General features: G+C 49.6%; 1 protein-coding gene across 1 annotated transcript; it reads right to left on the bottom strand.

Annotated features, from left to right (window-relative positions):
- Positions 1 to 2,086: 2,086 nt before the first annotated feature.
- Positions 2,087 to 19,454, bottom strand: FBXO10 (F-box protein 10; the record flags this gene model as incomplete). Its single annotated transcript, XM_080638353.1, is given in 16 exon segments — positions 2,087 to 2,358; positions 2,517 to 2,623; positions 3,615 to 3,737; positions 3,739 to 3,926; positions 4,221 to 4,490; positions 5,895 to 6,005; positions 6,008 to 6,046; positions 6,615 to 6,685; positions 10,265 to 10,401; positions 13,524 to 13,643; positions 13,647 to 13,663; positions 13,666 to 13,986; positions 14,069 to 14,405; positions 18,738 to 19,026; positions 19,028 to 19,302; positions 19,419 to 19,454. Coding segments are annotated over 16 exon segments (2,640 nt in total). The 3' UTR covers positions 2,087 to 2,159.
- Between the last annotated feature and the right edge of the window lie 277 nt (positions 19,455 to 19,731).

Here is a 19,731-nt window from a genome sequence, read left to right on the forward strand (position 1 = left end):
GCATCCCATCCAGTTGCTGGAGGGACCTTACTGCATGGATGTATGTCTGTGCCCTTGTCTGTCTGCATTACTTTGTGTGCCCCATCTGGCTCAGAATCAGCACAGATAGAAATAGAGCAAGACCACAAAAGACACGCTGTTAGTCTCAGAGTCTTCTGGCACAAGTGCAGATAGTCTCCGACAAAGTATCTCCAAGGTAAGTGATTCCCAAATAAATAATGCTGCAGGCCCATGGCAAGACAGGTTTGTCTGGAGCTCAGGCTGGGGAGGCCTGGCCTGGTACGCTGCTGGTCCTGCCAGGAGTGCATTTCATCTAAGAACTGCTTGCTTGCAAATTACCCCAGCAGTGATCTCAGTGGGCAAAGAGGAAGACATTAATGGCTGTTTTCCCAGCTACTTTTTTTTATTTAATGAGGTGCCAATGAAGTTGCAAAATCCTCCGTGAAAAGGGAGTACATCCCAGTAAGGGTCCTCATCCCTGAGCTGTGACAGCTTCCCAGGAGTAGCTCTGGAGAAAAGACAGATGGAGAGATCACTGAAGAAACCTCCCTCCCTGGTCAAAGAATGGTGCAGAAGATGATTCCATGGTTGTGGCAGCCCCCATACACTCTGGTGGTTATACTGGAAACCCTCTGACCTCCAGCGGCCGTGCAGGACCCCAGCGCACCACCTTCAATGCAAGGCCATGCTGGAGGGTTGATCAGCATGCACTCCATATCAAACCTGCGAAAAGGAAAGATACCCCATATGGCCATGAGCGGATAAGTCCTTACAGAGCATCCTTAGAAACACTCCCTTGAGGTTTACCCTTCAAGGAGGAAAGAGGCAGAGCACTGCTGCCAGGCACACGACTCATCACACAATGTCTGTTCCAATACTCGAGTGGGACAGAAGTGACTGGAGAATTGACGCAGAACATCTTGCTTTACTGCAAAATCTACAATCCATGATTTCACAGCCAACACCTCTAAGTGACTGCAAGTTCTGAGGGAAGAGACAAGAGCCTGCAGAAGGAAAGTCAATGCTGGGACCTCTCACTAATTGCTTAAAGGAGGCCAGACTTAAAAACCTAATGGACGAATCATAGGGATAAGGGCACTGAGAGTCCCTAGTAGAGTCTAAGCTGAGAGTCCTTACTAGTACACTTGACTTTCATGCGATGGGATTCTAGAGGACCAGATGAGAGCATCATCAATCTCAGAGACCACACGTCCTAACATCCCCCCCAGTAGCGCAAGTCTTCCAACTTGCCTTTGTCCTCTCCCACACCCTATACCAAGATTTATGACCCAAAGGGAAGATTCAAGGTCAAATTTCTAATGAAAAAGAACAATCCACTAAATACCCAGCCCTTGCATGGATGATGAGGCTCCAGTTTTCCCTCCACATGCATCTGCTTCAGAGTCCTGGCCTAGAGTGATCGGTTTTGAACGAAGCTCATAAAGATGAGAGTCACTGACATCTGGGTGACAGCCAGCAGCTAAGGAAAGCTTTTCAATACCTATTAGAGATCTGCAGCTACAGACGTACCTCTGAAGACCACCATGAATTCTGTCTACTGGCACAAAGACAAAGATAGCTAAACCATGCCAAGGAAAAACAAGGACTCCAAGATCCATTTTCCCATTTGCCATTCACATTGCTCTCGTAGCAAAAGCCTGGAGGTGGAATCTGGTGCCCAATACCACTCTCCTCCTCACCAGCACAAAAGCACAATACGGATGGGGAGTGTCTCTGGACTTCCCTCCTTCCCTGACTCTCATAGTCCAGGCTACAAAAGCCCCAGGGCTGTCCGAACTGCAGGGACAGTAGCGCAGCCTGCAAACATAGCAGCCTGGCTTCAAAGGCAGCACTGCCCAGGCGAATGAGCTGGCCAGGTCAGAGGGCAGACATGCCTATACTCAGAGACATCGTGAAGACACATGCTGGCCTGTCAAGGAATAATCCAAGCTCCTCTAGAGGGGCTTCAGACATATCCTGTGAGGAACCTCCTGGTTCTGCTTGATCTGCAGTCCTCACCTACAGTGGTTACGCACATAAGGCTGGTGCCATGGGTCAGCTGGTATGGGAAACTGCAAAGGAGAGGTACAAAGCAGAGCTCGCCTAACAGGAGAGTTGTGAGTGCAAGCTTACAGCTGCACTCCATGGTGCCAGGGGCTTCACCTTTCCTTGAAGGTGAAAAGCATGTTGTTTTGGATGATGCAATCCTCTGCATTTGATATCAGTCGCAAAATGGATTTCTTGGATCTCCCTTGGAAAATGAGGTTTTCCTGCACCACGACTCTGGCTTCATTGAAGAGAGCAATCCCATAGTTCCAAAAGGACTGGATCCTGTTCTTGGTCACTTGCAAAATAAGCCTTAGAACACAATAGCCCAAGCAGAAGGTCATTGCTCATATGGCTTTTTGATCAACACAAAACCAAATCCCAAAGCTCTACCACAGGCTCACCAGCACTCCCTGGCAGATTGGGAGCATGCCATGGGTTCAAACTGAGCAAGCTATAGCCACGCACACAAAAGCTTTCCCAAGGCCTTCCACACATTAGAGGTGGCCCCAGCTGGCAGCTCAATAGCTGTCAGTGCTAGATGCTCCAAGCTTCCCCACAGCTGGTACACAACACCCTGTTGAAAGACAAGCACAGATGAGGCCGAATGTGAACCTCTGCTGCTCCTTGCCCTTCAGATTTGAAACAGCTATACTTAGAGGCTGTCACTTCTTTGTATATGAAAAGAAAGTACTTAGGAGTCTCTTCTTCCCCAAGAACCACTGTGCCATCGTCTGGAAGATCAGTCCTTTCTCCTTCCTGCAGCTACAGCTGCTGCAGTGCTTCTTGCCGAGCACTCTCCCCAACCCAGCACCACAGACCATCCCACCCTTTCTCAGGCTATCTGCTTGGCTCTGCCAGTGGGCAGAGGAGAAATGACAGCACCATGACATTGCCAGTACTTCAAGAAGGACCTGTTGCCCATATGAACCCTGCAGCATGAATCCTGCCTGTATGCTCCAGGAGACCAGACAGCCGGGACCATGAAAAATGCAGTCGGCTTTAGTTTCTAGTCCAGAAGACAATGTTTTCCTACAGGCATCATTTTTCGAAAGAGTCTGCAGTCCCTGCAGGACTCATGCAGAGCATTTGTCTTGGCAGAGGTTTCTGTATACTCATTTTAGGGGTCCTTCATGATGAGTTAAATTGCATTTATCTATCATTTCGATGCACAATGGCTTCACCTCAACAAAGAACAGAATGGAGGCAGCCTTGAGCCAGGTACTAACCTTGGGAACTGGTTAGATGCTGGAACACTGCATCTAACTTCCAAAAATTCTAGTTCAGATGCCAATTATCCCAGTTCTTCAGCACAGCTCACACTGTGATCACAGTCTGTGATCACAGGATCACTGGGATCACAGACTAATAGAATGGTTCAGATCAGGAAGGACATTAAGATTATCTATTTCCAACCCCCTGTCATGGGCAGGGACACCTCACGCTAGACCATCTTGCCCAAGGCTCTGGCCAACCTGGCCTTGGACACTGCCAGGGATGGAGAGTTCACTTTGCTCTCAGCTGCAGGGACACACATCAGTGCTCCATCAGCAATCTACAGGATGTACGTTTATATCTGCTGCCTGAAGCAGCTGAAGGCCACACTGCTGGTTGCCAGTGATGTCATTCTCTGTGATGATGCCCCCTCCCCTGGAGACAATGTTGTGGCTGCAGTTCTCATAGATGCCATTTTCCACGTATCTCCACCTGGCACTCAGGCTTCACGAACATGCCTCCCCGGCTGTTACAGGTAATGCTGTTGCTGGCAACACTTGTCAGCTGGCTGCTCTGCACCACCACCACCCTGCCATCACAGTTGGCATGAATGAAACTGGCGATGACATTGAGCACTTTGCTGCTCTTGACATGCAAGCTGGCAGCTGTCAACAAAAAGTCCTATTGGTCAAGAGCTTGCAGTCTCAGTCATGATGGCCACAAATGTATTTCTATGTCTAAAAGACACACAGTTTCTTCTATCACAATATGACTTTCTGACTGGGAAAACAACCCATCCACACTCAGGTCTCAGACCACCATTCTCCGGGGTCCTTCTGGTCTAGTGGCTGCTTAGGTAGGCCTGGGAGACCCCACTGCTGGTGGGCCAGGACAATACACTGTTCTGCACACCACCACTTCTTCTGGAGCCCAGGAAAAGCGGCAGGCCTCGAGCTCACCTCCGTTGTAGTTGATGCTGTTCAACTCCACCAGTGCCACATTGATAGGATGGTGGACAGCTGGGTACTCCTCACTGTCAGGGTCTTTCTCCCCTCCAGCACCCTCCCTTTCCTCCTGTAAATTCTCGTAGGGCCCCTGACCAGTGGGATAGTAACCAGCATCCTTGTGGCAGAACACTGCCACCCCATAGGTGCTGTTGTGGCTGATCTGGTGGCTGATGAGGTGTGGGAGGCTGAAGGACATCATCCACACACCACAGCCCTTGTTGCCTGCAGTGCAGGGTGGCACAGCCCATCAACTTAGCAGTGCTTGGAGACCCCTAGCCCTGCCTCAAAGCAGCTGGTAGTCCACATGCAATGCAGGTGGGATGAAGGCAAACTCCTCTTTGAGCACACATGAAGGCTAATCCAACGCATGAAGGGCTCACAGAGATCCTTTAGCCCAGATTTGGTCCCACTGGGCTGACTCAAGTCTGTGAGCCTTTTTTTCCCCACCTCTGCCCTTTCCTGGCACTGTCCATGCTCTGACTCCAGCTCAAGTTCCCTGGTTCAAGTCCTGCAACCAAGAGGTAAATTCCCATTGCCCTGGGGCTCTGTGGGATGGCCAGGCAGTCCCATCCACTGGCTCCATGCACAGGTGGCTTTGTGGCAGATGGGCAACCATAGAGTGGGAAGCCCATGTGCCCTGGTCTCTCCTTCTCCAGGACTGGGAATCTCTGTGGCCAGGGAGTGTGCAGCTTTGCAAGCACCAACCTGGGTTTCCCTGCAGCTTGGCCTCATGTGCCCAGACGTATTCTCCAGTTTCTAAAGCAGGCTGAGCCACAGCTTCGTCATGCACAGGGTAGCCAGCCTCTATGACCACCCTCCTCCTGCCCTGGCCACTGCTGATCCACAAACCTCTGGTAACTGGTAATTCCCTATCTGTGTACCTTACCCTCACTGCAAGAGGCTGACACTGTTTGCCAGCACTACAGACCACCACCACGGCCAGCATTACTAGTGGGATAGATGGACAGACAGATGCACACAAAGCCATGCTATGTGACTACCTGTGCTGTATCTTTGTCTCAAACAGGGCCAAAGAGAAGTTCAGCTGCTCCAGGATGTAGATCCATGGCCTGGCAGTGTGGGTTTCTCTGCAGCACTTCTCTCTCCACAGCTCCTTTAAATCCCCTTTAAAAAAAAAAAAAAAGCTATTTCTAGTTTCCTAAGAAAACCACATCACGAGTTTAGCCTCTGTCACACGGTTAGCCCAGTCACTGAATTACAGACCCTGCCAGACTGCTATGTCCCTTAGTTAGCTGGTGCAGGACAGCAGCAGATACAACTCACTTTGTCCCATGCATCCTCTCCTTCAACCCTGTCCTGCATGAGGGTGATGGTGCTAGACTGGCTTCCTTCTCAAGGCTCAGAGGGAAGTTCCTGCCCTCCACTGGAGAGAAAGCAGTGGTGAGGGAGAGGGCCTCTCGTGAGCAGCAGCCTAGCAGTGCTGGTGGCATGACCTCTGGAGTGCTTGCTCTGGGCTGGGCTGGGCTGGAGCTGTTCCCTGACAAGCCTCCTGTGCACTCATTGCCAACCACCTCCTGGGCTCCCACCACAGCTCTGGGGTGTGCCAAAGGTAGAGGGCAGCCTAGCAAGGCAAGAATCATCCCCCATCCGGGTTTGTTTCCTTACCATAAGTGGTGTTCCCTTCAATGAGGCCCTTCCCACACTCGCCTATCACCACACTGTCCGAGCAGCTGTAAGAGATGAAGTTGTTCTTGAGGACTGGGTCATCCCCCAACAGATATCTGCTCCACCCCACTGCTTCTTGCAGATGACATTCCCTAGGGCAAGGTAGGGAGGACGAGGTGACCGCACGGGCCTCCTGTCCATGGAAGAGCGAAGACATCTCGCTAGCTGAGATCTGGCCCCACTGGAAAACTCCCATTGCCTGCAGCAGAGCCCGAGCCTCAGGAGCTTCCCTAGCAATGCTCTCCCACACAGGCCACCAGTCATTAGGAGTTCCAGTAACCATCACCTCCCTGTCGTCTGAGATGTAGAGCACAGTGGAAGACCACTCAGAGGTGTCAGAACAACGGGAAAATATCACTGACAGTTTTATAAATTGGATAGCATGGGAGGGGAAAAAAGCAGTCTACATGTTAGACTGCTCTAGAGCACAGTTCTATGCCCCAGCTGGGACAGCGACAAAGAGAACAATAATTTGGACGACATGCTGCAGAAAGACATGCTCCCCCCATCAATAATAAAAATGCCAACTAGAAAATGCAAACTAGGGGATTATTGCACCTAAAGTCACCCAAGAACCACAACAAGGTAAATTTTGCAGTTGAACAGAGAATTAAAGACAGAAACAAACTGGGCATAACAAAACCATTTTCATTCCCATACCTGTGATCTGGCCTCGCCTGTTATCATTCACTGCTATTCCAGCAGCCAGTCTCTGGAAAATATGGTTCCCACTGAGGGAGGAAGAGAAGAAAGTTGCCGGCAACAGCGTTGGCAGCTCAAGGTTTGGACTGATGCCATTACAGCAGGTCTTTGCAGAGGCACCAGTCCCCCTGGCTGGCTACTTGTCACAGCCTGTTGCCTGTGCCTAGCAGGAGAGCTGGGCATGGGGCAGCTGCACAGTGAAGTGCAGGGAGAAGGAAGCACAGTGGGAAAGGAAGGCACATGCAAAGCAGAGCAGAGCTACAATCAGCTGAACCACTTTCAAGGAGGCAAAAGCACAAAGAGGCACAGGGAAGCACACATCTCTAAGAGTATTCAAATGGCAGGAGATGCTCATGAATTTCCATACAGCCACCATATTAGACCACTTGTCTGTCCAGCCAGGGTCTGCTCTCCGGGAGTGGCTAGCCACAGCTGCAGCCACAGAGAAACTACTGACAAGGAGAACCAATGACTGCCTCCTGCAGCCTGGCTCCTCCACCCCACTGGTTACCTGCACTCACAGTTATCCCTACTCCCAAGTTGGACTTTCCTTTTCCTCAGGATTAAACTCACTTCCCTGCAAACCAGCCTCATGTTCGGCTCTCCCAGCACCACATAGAACACCTCACAGGGAGGCAGGCTACCCACTGCAAGCTGCTGCAGCCTCCCTACCCCAGAGGTGCTGATGAGCAGAGAGGCTCCAAGCTGCAGGCTCCTGTGCCCCATAGAAGAGCACAGAAGATGCAGCATGTAGCAGTTGAAGCCCACCTCGGTTGATGCCACAGAAGAGTCTGGGCTTTAGCCTCCTTCAACCATCCCCCTCACACCAGGAAGGAGGTGAGAGACTTTATCAGCCACGGAACCGCTGCTCTGAGAGGAGCCCCAAAACCAGCATGCAGATGGCGACCATAGCTGATGGTGGGAAATATTAGACACAGTAGCAGGAGCAGAGGCAGTTCTGCATTGGAAATGATAGCCTACAGAGCACATGTGGGCCCTGTTGTGCATGAGTAGAGGTGCCACCTGCTGTCCGCTGGGCTTCCACGTGCCTCCTGTCAGAAGGAACAAAGCCCAAGAGCCCCAACCCCACCACCAGCTCCTCCTCCCCAGTGTGACCCTGAATCTCTGGCTTGCTGCTGAGATCCAGAGAAGGAGAGCAACCAGGCTGATCATGAAATAAAACTACCAGCTGAGCACAGTGCCTGCCACAGACTGCATCAGCATCCACTCAGGAGCACTCACCAGAGGTGGTCCACTCCAACCATGCTGTGAAGTGAGTGGAGGAGCTTCTGCAGCAGTGAACCAGGGTGGGAAAGCAGTGCATGTGATATGCGATCACAAGCAATGCACGATCACTATCACTGGCTGGGGGTGTAGGGCTGAGTGCCGCACTTCAAGCTGCTGTTCTGCTCCAAGGATAAGCGCAGGCAGTGCAGGGGCCATCCATCTTGTCTGGCCAGACAGCTGTGTCCTTGCTGTCCTTCGTTTGCCCCAGCATGGCTGCCCCTCCTCTCACTGCTGCCTGCTCAGGCAAGGCTTGGCAGCTGAGGAAAGCGCCTACCATCCTGCCAGAGCAGTACAGGCTACCAGCAGTGCCCAGCGAATGGAAAGCTGCTTGTGGGCCGCAAGGCCTGGTGTGACATGTATGCTGGCCTCTAGAAAGAAGGGCCAGGCAGGAAGAACACACAATGTGCCCATACTGGACATCCACACTTCCACCAGCAGCTGCAAGGGTGTGAAGGAAGAGAAGCTGTGAAACCATCCTAGAGGCAATCCTCCAGGAACACAAGGCAGAGGCCATCACCTGTGGGGCACTGCCCTCCAACACTGCTTTCACCAGCTTAGGGGAGCAGGCAGTAGCTTTGCACCCCCAAGCAACACCATACTTGGCACCTCCCAGCCTCAACCTCAGCACAGCAAGGGATCAGTCTCACCCAAACGTGCTGCAGAGGGTTCTTCTGACTGGAAAATACACATCCCAAGGCACCTGTATCATGCTTAAAAATGGTACTTGGCACTCAAGTAGCTGGCACACTTCTCAAAAGGACACCTCCCTGCTTTCTTCACAGAGCCCCTTGCAACATCTCATCTAAACTTGTCCCCCAGCCAGGCAGCTGCACATAGTGACACAGGACAGAGCTGGGCTTGCAGGTCTCAGGAATGAGCACAATATTGGTCTGCTTCCAGGTGTGGAAAAGGCATCCAGCAAAGGACATGCTCCTACCATAAATATCCCCCTTCTGCCAGCCCTGTTTGCCAACAGCTGCATACACCAACCTGTTGATGAGGCACATCCATGCCAATAGCTCCTGTTGAGCCCCATGCTCAACACAGTACGTGGCACTGGTTGGACAGCATGCGTGCATGCAGCCTTGGCCAGGGCTGGAGCCTGCCTCAAGCCAGCACAGAGCAGCACTCATGAGACGAGCTTGAGGGCTCCTCCAAGCAGGCAACTGGTCAGGAGAAAAAAGGTATCTTCCTGCTGAGCTTGCTCTCTGCCTTCTCCCCATCATCTCCAAGGTGCCAGCAGGCAAGGAAGGTCATATGCATCAGTCACAAGGTGCAAGCTGTGGTTGCAAACAGTGTTGTAAGAAGGTACTAAGGGAAGGATATCTAGTGAATCTCTCCATCCCCCAAGATACTTCCTCTGCACTGCTGGGCTCTGCTATTACAATACCTCTTTGAGAAAGCACTTTCATAAACCCTTGTTGGAAAGCCCAGCCCTGACACCTGTGTTTTCAGGGCCAATACTTCTGCTGCAGACCTCTCCAGGTCCCAACCTAGACTAAGAACCTCAGTAACCTGTTCTTAATTGTCCATACAGGTAGTCTGTCTAAACCTCACCAGCTCTCCATGCGGGTCACAAACCTTCAAGAGGTCACTTTCATTACATCTGCAGGACTCAAGGCTGAAGCAGTTATTTATCCACACTTCCAGCATGAACACTCACAACGTAGCTATGGGGCTGATCCAGGGCAATCATTTTCTTCCCTTTGTGCCCCATCCTGCTCTACAGTACCGTGAGTTACCCTATGCCTGTTCCTTATCACTCACAGGCACAGTGACAGGTGGGAAGGGGTGGCAGTACAGATGAGATGCCCCCCTCACATCTGCAACCAAAACCATGCTCCAGCTGCCATTTCATTTCTGGGCTCATTGCTACCAGTTGATACCACTAGGTAAAGCTGATGGCATCGACCTGAATAAAGCCTTCCAGAGACCAGCACTAACATCTAAATCAAATGGTATTAAACACCTACAAGTTACCAGCATCAGATGTTTAAAGCTGAAAGGTGAATTGGAGTAACAACGACTGGAGTGTCGAGGTCCTTTCCCCTTTTCCTGCAAAAGGCACCATGACATGTGAGTTGTTCATCTTGAACACAGCTTGAGTACTCCTCAGATCTGGGGAAAACCTGAGGACTGGCACTTGGCAAAGACCTGTGTGCAGCAAGCAGAAAGAGGAAAGTCAAAGAAAGGCGCTAGCACATCATGGTCCTATTTCTGCTCTATGGTGGGGATTGAAAAAAACAGAAGTGTGCAGAGTGGGAGGAATAATGCGTAACAAACAAAGGAGGAGAGAGAGAGGTCAGTGCTAACTACCATACCTCGCAGCAGGGTTTCCATTATACCGAATATAAATGCCAGCTTCTTTATTTCCATAGATCTGATTGCTACGGATGATGCCTTTTTTGTTGCCAACAATGACAATGCCTGAGCGAAGGCCGCTGTGTATCTTATTGCATTACAGTTTCATTTTTGCACATGTAGAGTGAATAAAAGCAAAAGGGAGGAAGGCCACTTATAAAAGTGAGTGAGACATCAACCACAGAGAAAAGCAACAGCTCCCAACCCTGCTGGGGAAAAGGGCAGAAGGGTAATTAATCCAGCTGCCAAGAAATCACTCTGAAATGGTTAATGCACACTTAAATTTTATCTTTCTTTGGGTTTCTAGTAAACAACGCCACATTTCTCTTCCCATCATGCCAGCAGCCTCTTCTTCCTCCAGCAGCTCCTGCTGCCATCTCCAAGGGTTGCCCCGGACCTGATGATGCTTCATTCACCACAGCCCATTCAACACTGGGCAGGGCTTGTGGGGCTGCAAGTCCAACACCTCCCATGTCCAAGAGGAAAAAATGCCAGGCACAGAGGTGAGACTGACTCGTCTGTAATTCCCTGGGTCATCCATTTTCCCCTTCTTGAAAATGGGGGTTATATTTCCCTTTTTCCAGTCATCAGGAACTTCACCTGACTGCCATGATTTTTCAAATATGATGGACAGTGGCTTAGCAACTTCATTCGCCAGCTCCTTCAGGACCTGTGGATGGATTTCATCAGGTCCCACAGACTTGTGCACGTTCAGGTTCTTATGATGACCTTGAACCAGATACTCTCCTACAGTGGGCCTAGTGTCTTCATTCTCACAGTCCCTGCGTCTGCCTTCCAAGATTTGGGTGGTGTGGTCAGAGCATTTGACAGTGAAGACTTCAGCAAAGAAGTCATTAAGAACCTCAGCCTTCTCCAAATCCAGGTGTCCTGGGTTCAGCAGTAGCAGTCATTTTTTCTCCTTCTTAGTAGCTGGCGCAGTGCTGTGTTTTTGACTTTCAGCCTGAGAACAACGCTGATAACACCGGTATTCTTAGTTGTTGCTAAGTAATGTTTACTCTGACCAAGGACTTTCTGAGTCTCATGCTCTGCCAGGGAGCAGGGGAAGCTGGGAGGAAGCAGGGACAGGACACCTGGCCCAAACCAGCCAAAGAGGTATTCCTCTATACCTATATACCTATATACCTATATACCTATATACCACAGCACATCATGTCCAGTATATAAACTGGGGGCAGTTACCCGGAAGGGCTAGATCACTGCTCAGGTTGGGCTGGGTATCGGTAGGCAGGTGGTGAGCGGTTGCATTCTCTTCCCTTGTTATTTCCCTTATCATTATTATTATTGGTGGCAGCAGTAGTGGTTTGTGTTATACCTTAGTTACTGGACTGTTCTTATCTCAACCCGTGGGAGTTACATTCTTTTGATTCTCCTCCCCATTCCTCTGGGAGCGGGGGGAGGAAGGGGAGGAGTGAGTGAGCGGCTGCATGGTTCTGGGTTGCCAGCTGGGCAATCACGGCACCAAGACACCAGGGTAACCAGTTCTCCTGCTAGCTTCCAGAGAGGGCTCACACTGTATCTAGTCTGTCTTTTATTTGCAGTGTACCTATAGAATCCCTTCCTGTTATCTTTCACATCCCTAGCAAAGTAACAACCTAGTTTCCACTAAGCAAATAAGTAAATATTTACATAATAGCAATCTTTAGTATTTTCCAGCCAAACAAAATTATGTCTTAAATCCATGTCTTATGAGTGCTAAGAAATAATCTACAAATTGCCTTTGCATATCCCACTTCAATGAGCAACACAGATCAGAAGGTAATTAAATTATACTACCTTTTATTTGCACACTCCGGAATGGTGCTTCACTCAATCTCTCAGGTAAACATTGCCTGACAGCTGCCCGTCTCCATCAGTCACGCTTGGCTGCCTGGGGAGGGACCTACAAGAGGCAAGAAATGCAGGCACCTGCTCCAGCTAGGTCCCACACACCAAACCCTGGCCCAGGAGTGCCCTGCACTGGAGGGTCCTGGCTGTGCAAGGACATCGAGCCCTTGCCAGCTCCACCATGCTCCCACTTTGTGTATCACCTTGCTCCCATCTCACATCCATGCACTCCACTGCCTCCCACCACCTGGTGCTCTGACACTCACCTCTCAACAAGAGCCTCTGGTCTAATTCCTAGCAGAGCAAATTCTCACTGAGAGCAGCAGCTGGGCTGGCCTCATCTCCCTCTCATTTGCCACCAGTTAAAACCAGGCTGCTGAGCAAACTGGAAGCAAACGAAAGAGAACAACAGAACAGAGGCCAAAATGCTGGATCTGCATTTGTTGCCAGCCTAACTCCTATGAAAATAGCCCCACAGCAGCTCAGAGGGGCTGAACAGCTAAATTTAGCCTCCACTCCCTCCTGCTACTACTTTGTCCATGGGTGAGCCTTCAGGAGGGCACCTTTGGTACAGGTATTCCTTGGAAATAAAAGAGGGGTCTTCCACTGGCAAGAAACAAGGTGTTTCTGCACAGGAACAGTGATCTTGGGTGGGGACTGCAGATGAGGAGCTAGCACAAATCACAGCAGTCCCCTTTCCCAGAGTCAGGTGGAAAAACATCTCCCACCTTCCCTTGCACAAAACTTTTCCTTGCAATCTTTAAAAGCAATAGTCTGAAAAGTGGGCCCAGATCCTGAGCTGCCCTGACCAAGCAGTGGGGATGGTCTTGCTCTGGGCAGGTGGCTGGAGATGATCCTTCGGAACCTCCCTGACACTGGGGGTTTTTATCACCCCAGTCCTTGTCTCCTGTCTGAAGAGAAACACAGGCAGAGAGGTGAACTTTGGGCAAGCACTATGTTGAGAAAAAACTCAGTTCAGCCTCCAGCACATGTCCTGAACCAAAATCCCTGCTTATATCCCTGTGGCAGGCACCCTCCCCTGAGGGTCTCCTGAAGCAGCCAGGTCTGGCCATGGCAACGGTCAAGACCAAAGGCTGACATCACAGTCCTGCAGTCACTGCATTTGTGGTATGTGCTGTGCAGCACTTTTATAGGGTGAGAGTTTAATTTACAGGTAGAGCAGGCCTGACTACATGACACCAGCATGCCACCGAGTTAACATCTCCAATTGCAATTACATTACTGCATGAAGAAAGCAGGTGGCTGCAAGTGACCTGCCTTTCATTTGGGCTGGTTAACACAGGCAATGCATAGAAAGGGAGCCAGTGGAGCAGGAGGGAGAGGGAAGAGGGCTCGCAGCAGTCTTCACAGCACCTTAATGCTCTGTATGCAGCGCGCTGCATAGGTAAGATCCCTGAAGATGCTTCCTTCCAGTTTTGCTTGCTCTTGTGAATAAATGAATAGTCCTCCCTTCCCATCCCTGAAAAGGCACTGTTAGATGATGCAGCCCTGAGAGAGTTGGGCAAAGACTGGGCCTCCTTGTCCTGCTGCAGCTCCAGGAGGAGCTTCAGGAGGAGCTCCAGCAGCTGCAGCAGCAGAGACTTGAGTTTAAGGTCCCTCTTAAGGGTGTGCAGTCTGTTGCTTTGAAGCCTGCTGTCCATAACATTAGCAATTGTGTCACTCAGACTGCGAGCTTGATAGGGCAGTTTGTAGGCAGCCTGAGCATCCTCTGCATTGTCACTGTTTAAGTCACTGTCACTGGAGTTTGAGTGGAGGGCTGGGGATTCCTCCTCCTTTGCTGCCTGCAAGTTGTCTTCGAATCCAGTGCCTTGCTGGGCTGAGCCGAGCAGGGCTTGAGCACCCACAGCAGAGAGGAAGCTGCTTTGTTCTTACCCTACGACAATCTCACATGTTCTTACTGGCCCCAGCAGTGATTCCCCCACAGCCATCCCGCTTGGCCAAAGGGCAGCCAGCTGGGTTGGGCTCCCATATGGACAATGCATGGGATTTGGCCAGCATGGCCAGGTGCTTGCAGGTCCAGTTACAGTCAGAGCTTGGGCAGCCCTCCAGAGTTACAGAGGCATTCTCACTGCTGGTGAACTCACAGCTCTCCAGGATGCAGAGGGCCATGCTGTGGAGGTAGATGCTAGACTGGTTGAAGGTGCAGAACTTCACCTGGCACATCCCTGGTGCATAGATCTGCAGCTGCCCGCTTTCAAAGCTGCAACTATCTAACTGGACATAGCCTGAGCTTGTCTGGAGAGTAAGCACAAAGTAAGTTCATTGCACAAAGCAAGAAAAAGTGGTCCTGGACATACCATCAAGTCCTTCCACAGCAAACAAGCTCATGCTCACAATACGCATTCAGGTGTCACAAAAACAAGCTCACACAGACACAGATTGTTAAGCCGATTTAGCAAGTACCTTGCAACAAGTGACATCTACTGACTTTCTTCCCTGCTGGCAACATTTCCTTAACTTCAAAAGCAAGACACAGCTTTGCAGTTGTCGTGGTTTATCACTTCACTGTTTAAGTGGTTTAAGCCACTTTAATGTGGTTTAACACTTGCCCAGGGAGGCCCAGCAGTCACAAGAAGCAGCAGACAGGGCCTGATGTGCCAAGATCATTAAACTTTAGCAACACTCTCTACACAGTAGAGTTTGCAACTTCAGAGATGTGTTACTGGCCATTGGGCATTGTTAATGGACTTGGGTTTACTGGGTGAATCAGAAGTTAAGACGACATCAAACATTACCTGGGTGACCTGGAGAGCTACAATTCTTCCTGGAGCCACTAGCATAACTGGTGAAGGATGCTGCACTCACAATGTATCAAGCGCAAAGCAAAGAATGTAAAAATTTGTGCCATACTGTTGCACAGGCATTATGTTGTGACACTGCAATGGCAGAGACACCACCAATTACTTGTTACCTCACTGTGGTTAACCGTCTGACTTGCTGGTGCTTGCAGAACTGTGAGCCATCCGTACCATGGCCTTCCTGCTTTGTTAAGCAATGCATATAGGAATTTATGGGTGCTGGTATACCACCAGGATGATTGTGCATCACCAAATATCTCTGCTTATCTACTTAAAAGGCCAACTGTAATGCAACAAGGTACAGAGGAGCCAGGTCAGAAAAGCTGAGTAGTGTGCTTGGAATTTCACAGTGCTCCTAATTTGACAAGAATCTCTTAAATCATTATTTTCTCTTCCTTGATTTGTGCACCACATTAAAAGCAGACTGAAAATAGCTTGTGACAAGTGAGCTGGGGCAATTTTACATATCCAGAGTCTGCAGCCAACATACAGCCCTAACATCTGGTTTCAGCCTCGAGCACCCTCAGAAGTGGTCATACTGCGGAAAGGTTTTGAAATGCACTTATTTGTACCAAAGACAGTAACACAGAAATCCCTTCAGATCACTAGCCTGCTCTAGACTTAATCATACCTTCCCTTTTTCTAACTAAAAAGCTCTAATAAACAGAGATACAATCAAATAAGCTTCTGAGAGGCTGCTTGTGAAAACCTTTCTGAAATTGCAACTTGCAGGGTTCTTATGACTGCCAGGAAGATTGCTGTAAGTTTGCTTTTTATAATTTGTTTTTCATTGATGGCTTGGGGGGGAAATGCTCTCATTTCACCAACAGCAGCTGCACATGGAGACCAGAGCAACAGTCTGAAAGGCGAAATGCAGCCACATTGACCAGCCGAATGAAGGAGATATTACTGAGCAAGACACCATGTGTCTGCTTTAGCAACCCAGCACGTGGCCATGGACAAACAGGGACTTTTTCAGCAGGTTTGTAACTCAGTTTTTCCCACCATGTGCCAGTGCATCATCTTTCTCCTGAGGACTTTCAGACTGATTAAGTTAGATATGATAGCGTGACCAGCAGGTCAAAGGAAGTGATCCTGCCCCTCTACTCTGCTCTCGTGAGACCTCACTTGGAGTATTGTGTACAGTTCTGGTGTCCTCAACATAAAAAGGACATGGAACTGTTGGAACAAGTCCAGAGGAGGGCCACGAGGATGATCAGGGGACTGGAGCACCTCCCGTATGAAGACAGGCTGAGAAAGTTGGGGCTGTTCAGCCTGGAGAAGAGAAGGCTGCATGGAGACCTCATAGCAGCCTTCCAGTATCTGAAAGGGGCCTATAAGGATGCTGGGGAGGGACTCTTCATTAGGGACTATAGTGACAGGACAAGGGGTAACGGGTTAAACACGGGAAGTTTAGATTGGATATAAGGAGGAAGTTCTTTACTGTTAGGGTGGTGAGGCACTGGAATGGGTTGCCCAAGGAAGTTGTGAATGCTTCATCCCTTGTGGTGTTCAAGGCCAGGTTGGACGAATCCTTGGGTGACATGGTTTAGTGTGAGGTGCCCCTGCCCACGGCAGAGGGGTTGGAACTTTATGATCTTATGGTCCTTTCCAACCCTAACTATTCTATGATTCTAGATATTATACATGACATCATAAAATTGTTAAAAGGAAATGAAAGTGTACATTAGAGCTAATGATTGGCTGAATTATCAAAGGAAAGTCTTGTTTTTGGAGGCACAGCCCATGGGTGCAGTATTCATGCTGGGCATATCCCACTCTAGACCAGTCAGCAATTGTCTATGGGGACCAATGCCTTGTCAGAGCGGACTACGGCAACAGGGCTAAGCCCACAATACTGTGTTCTGGCTTAGGTACGCAGAAGACCCTGGGTATCCCAGCTGCGGGCTCCCAGCCCAGGCTGAGGCAGATTGCACATCAACAGCAACAGGCTTTTGGTGCAGAGGGGCTGATGTGGTGCACACTGTAAGGGCTGCCAGCTCCCAGGGTATTTCTTGTATGCCCAGCTTCTTAGGTTGCTCACACCTCGCCACATGGGCAGTTGGAAAGGTGGCTGGTGAGAAGGGGAAAATCACTGAACAAAGGAGAATGCCCACCAGCCTGGGAGCCAGAAACATCCTTAAGAAGCACAGATGCATCTCTGAAGCGCAGCTGGGTACTGAGAAACTAAAGACATCCTGAGATACCAGCAACAGGTGAAACATACAAGGGACTTCAATGGCAATCTATCATCTGGAAAAGTGGAAACAGGCCATAAAATTAAAATCACTCTGAAAGAACAAAAACCATCATTATTGGCTGCTGCAGATGAAAAATTTAAATCAACAGCATCTACTGGTTGCTTAAAGTGGTGGTGTGCTACACCCCCTTAAAACAGACCCACTTTTTATCCAAAATTAAGCCTCTCTCTGAGAATGTCCCACCCTGCATGTACTTTTCATTTGCCCCCCCCTTTTGGGATTGATTCAGTTTGCTCTCCTGCCCCTGGGATGGCTGGGTTCCCTTTTAAATGGAGTAACAGATGCCCACTCTGATAGAGCGAACAGTGCTTTGGTTCAGGTAGCACAAATAGCCATGACTAAAGTCAAACCTGCAGTGCAAACAGTGCCAGGCCAGACCTTCTCAGGGACTAAGAAGCTAGATCAGGTCTTACCAGGAGCTAACAGTGCCAGCCTGAGCTGGGAAAACTGCTACAGCTAACAAAACGAACACTGCTACAGCTGTGCACCTACACAAACACCAAAGAGTGAGGGTTGACAAGTCCATCAATTTGAGTCCACCAAGCTCTCCTCTAGGGTTGCACTGCCTTGACCTCCCTCAAGCAGGGATGCCTCTCAAGATTACTCCTTCAGCCTGAAAGAACTCTTAATATGGCATCTGATATGAGGTAACATGATATGAGGTAACCTGGTATGAGGCATCATAATGAGGTAAGCAATGTTTTACAGTAGGCCTACCTAAAAGTATGTTCTATAGTAATGATATTTATATATCGAGCTGTTGTGTACTTAAAAGTATAGTAAGCAGTAGTGTTTCACCACCATCTAAATTATTGTTTAAATCATTTAGATCAGTGTCAAATCATTGTCAAATCAGTTTCATTACCATTTGATTATTGCTTAATCACAATTTTATTACCATTTAATTATTATGCAATCACTGAATAATTATAATTTGATCATCATTCAACCATTAATAAACCCTCTAGTTTACACCACAACAATGACCTCTCCTAATTCACAGCTAGTTTGATCCCTTCTGAAATCTAATTCTCCTGGTAAGTGTATTATATTATCCATATAAGTAACCTATCATGAGCACATCTGTTATTGTATTAGTGGTAAGTTTGCAATAACCTGTAATAATATTTACCTACTTGTTTGCTACTGTTATTGGTTGTTGCTATAAGACTGTTGCTATTACTGATTGCTGCCATACTATTGATTGGTACTGTATCATTGATTGCTGCTAGTAATCTGTAATAGCCTGATAGCTATTTATATTTGCTTTATTACACAAAGGCATTTTTGCTAGTGGCAATCTGTGTGCCATTTGTGGCAATCTGTAATCAAGTGGAGATATTTGAAGGATAAATCCCCTGAGCCCCCGTGCGTTAGGGAGTCCAAGAACCCCTGGTTGTGCACTCTGAACACCCAAGGAATTCAGGTGGCCTCGGGAATCCTCTGGAATCCTCGGGAATTCTTTGGTGGCCTTGCCATCCCCACAACTCTGCCCTGCCAAGCCTCACCTTGTAGAGCACCAAGGAGAAGTGGGACAGCATGAAGACCACATTGTGGAAGCGAGCAGTGGGACAGTGCTGGTCAATGCTTGCCAGCAGTGCCATGTCCCCCAGTTTGGCCTGCCCCACAACCTCCACAGGCACCTTCAGCAGCACCTCGCTCTGCTCCTCATGCTCAACAGGCAGCAGCAGAAGGTGGTTGTAGAGGCTGGCGGTGCCAAAGGCTGCCTGGAGGCTGCTGAACTCAGCCCCTATGCTAACACAGAGCTGGCACCAGCCCCTCCTCCTCTGAAAAAGAGGCACAGCTGGAGGACTGCACATCCCACATGTTTTTGGCCCAGGTTTTGGAGGCCAGGTAGTGCTGTTTCAAGGCCTCTCTCCAGGACTGTGGCTCCACACCAGGCTGGTTAGGCCAGTTGGGGTATTTGTGCTCAAGGCAGCCCCAGGCAGAGCTGCCACCTGTTTTGTCCAGGCTCAGGACAAGCTCATACCAGGCTCTGCAGATCAAGCTGCAGCAGTCCAGGTCAGGGAGGCATAGGTAGGCTAAGATGAGCTGCCACAGCTCCACTGTAGGCTACCAACCTCCATCAGCATCTGCAAAGGACAGGACACAGAGTCAGTGGTGTGCCCAGAAAGCTCAGGGCAGGGACCCCATGTTGACAGTAACATGCGAGTCCCCGCTGAACGTACCTCTCCAGGGACAGAACTATACAGGAGCAGGCCCATGGTAGCAGGCTGGCACACTTCAGGCAGACATGGGATCTGAGCAAGTGGGGCCCAGCACGCATCCTATGGTGTGCTCCATCCACCATCACCCCTGGCCCTCCTTTCCTCCCTCTCCTGCTAGCCCCACTCATGGGTCAGCAATGCCCAAACAACCTGTTCTGAGGTCTCTGCTCTTTCAGGGTGGTTAAAACTTTGTTGCTTAACTCTGAGGTTCAAAGATGCACATAAACAAGGACATCCATCCTCCCCTAACAACGAATCTCCCACTGTGGCTTCC

Source organism: Psittacula echo (genome assembly GCF_963264785.1).
Source record: "Psittacula echo genome assembly, chromosome: Z".
In the NCBI taxonomy this organism is placed as follows: domain Eukaryota; kingdom Metazoa; phylum Chordata; class Aves; order Psittaciformes; family Psittacidae; genus Psittacula; species Psittacula echo.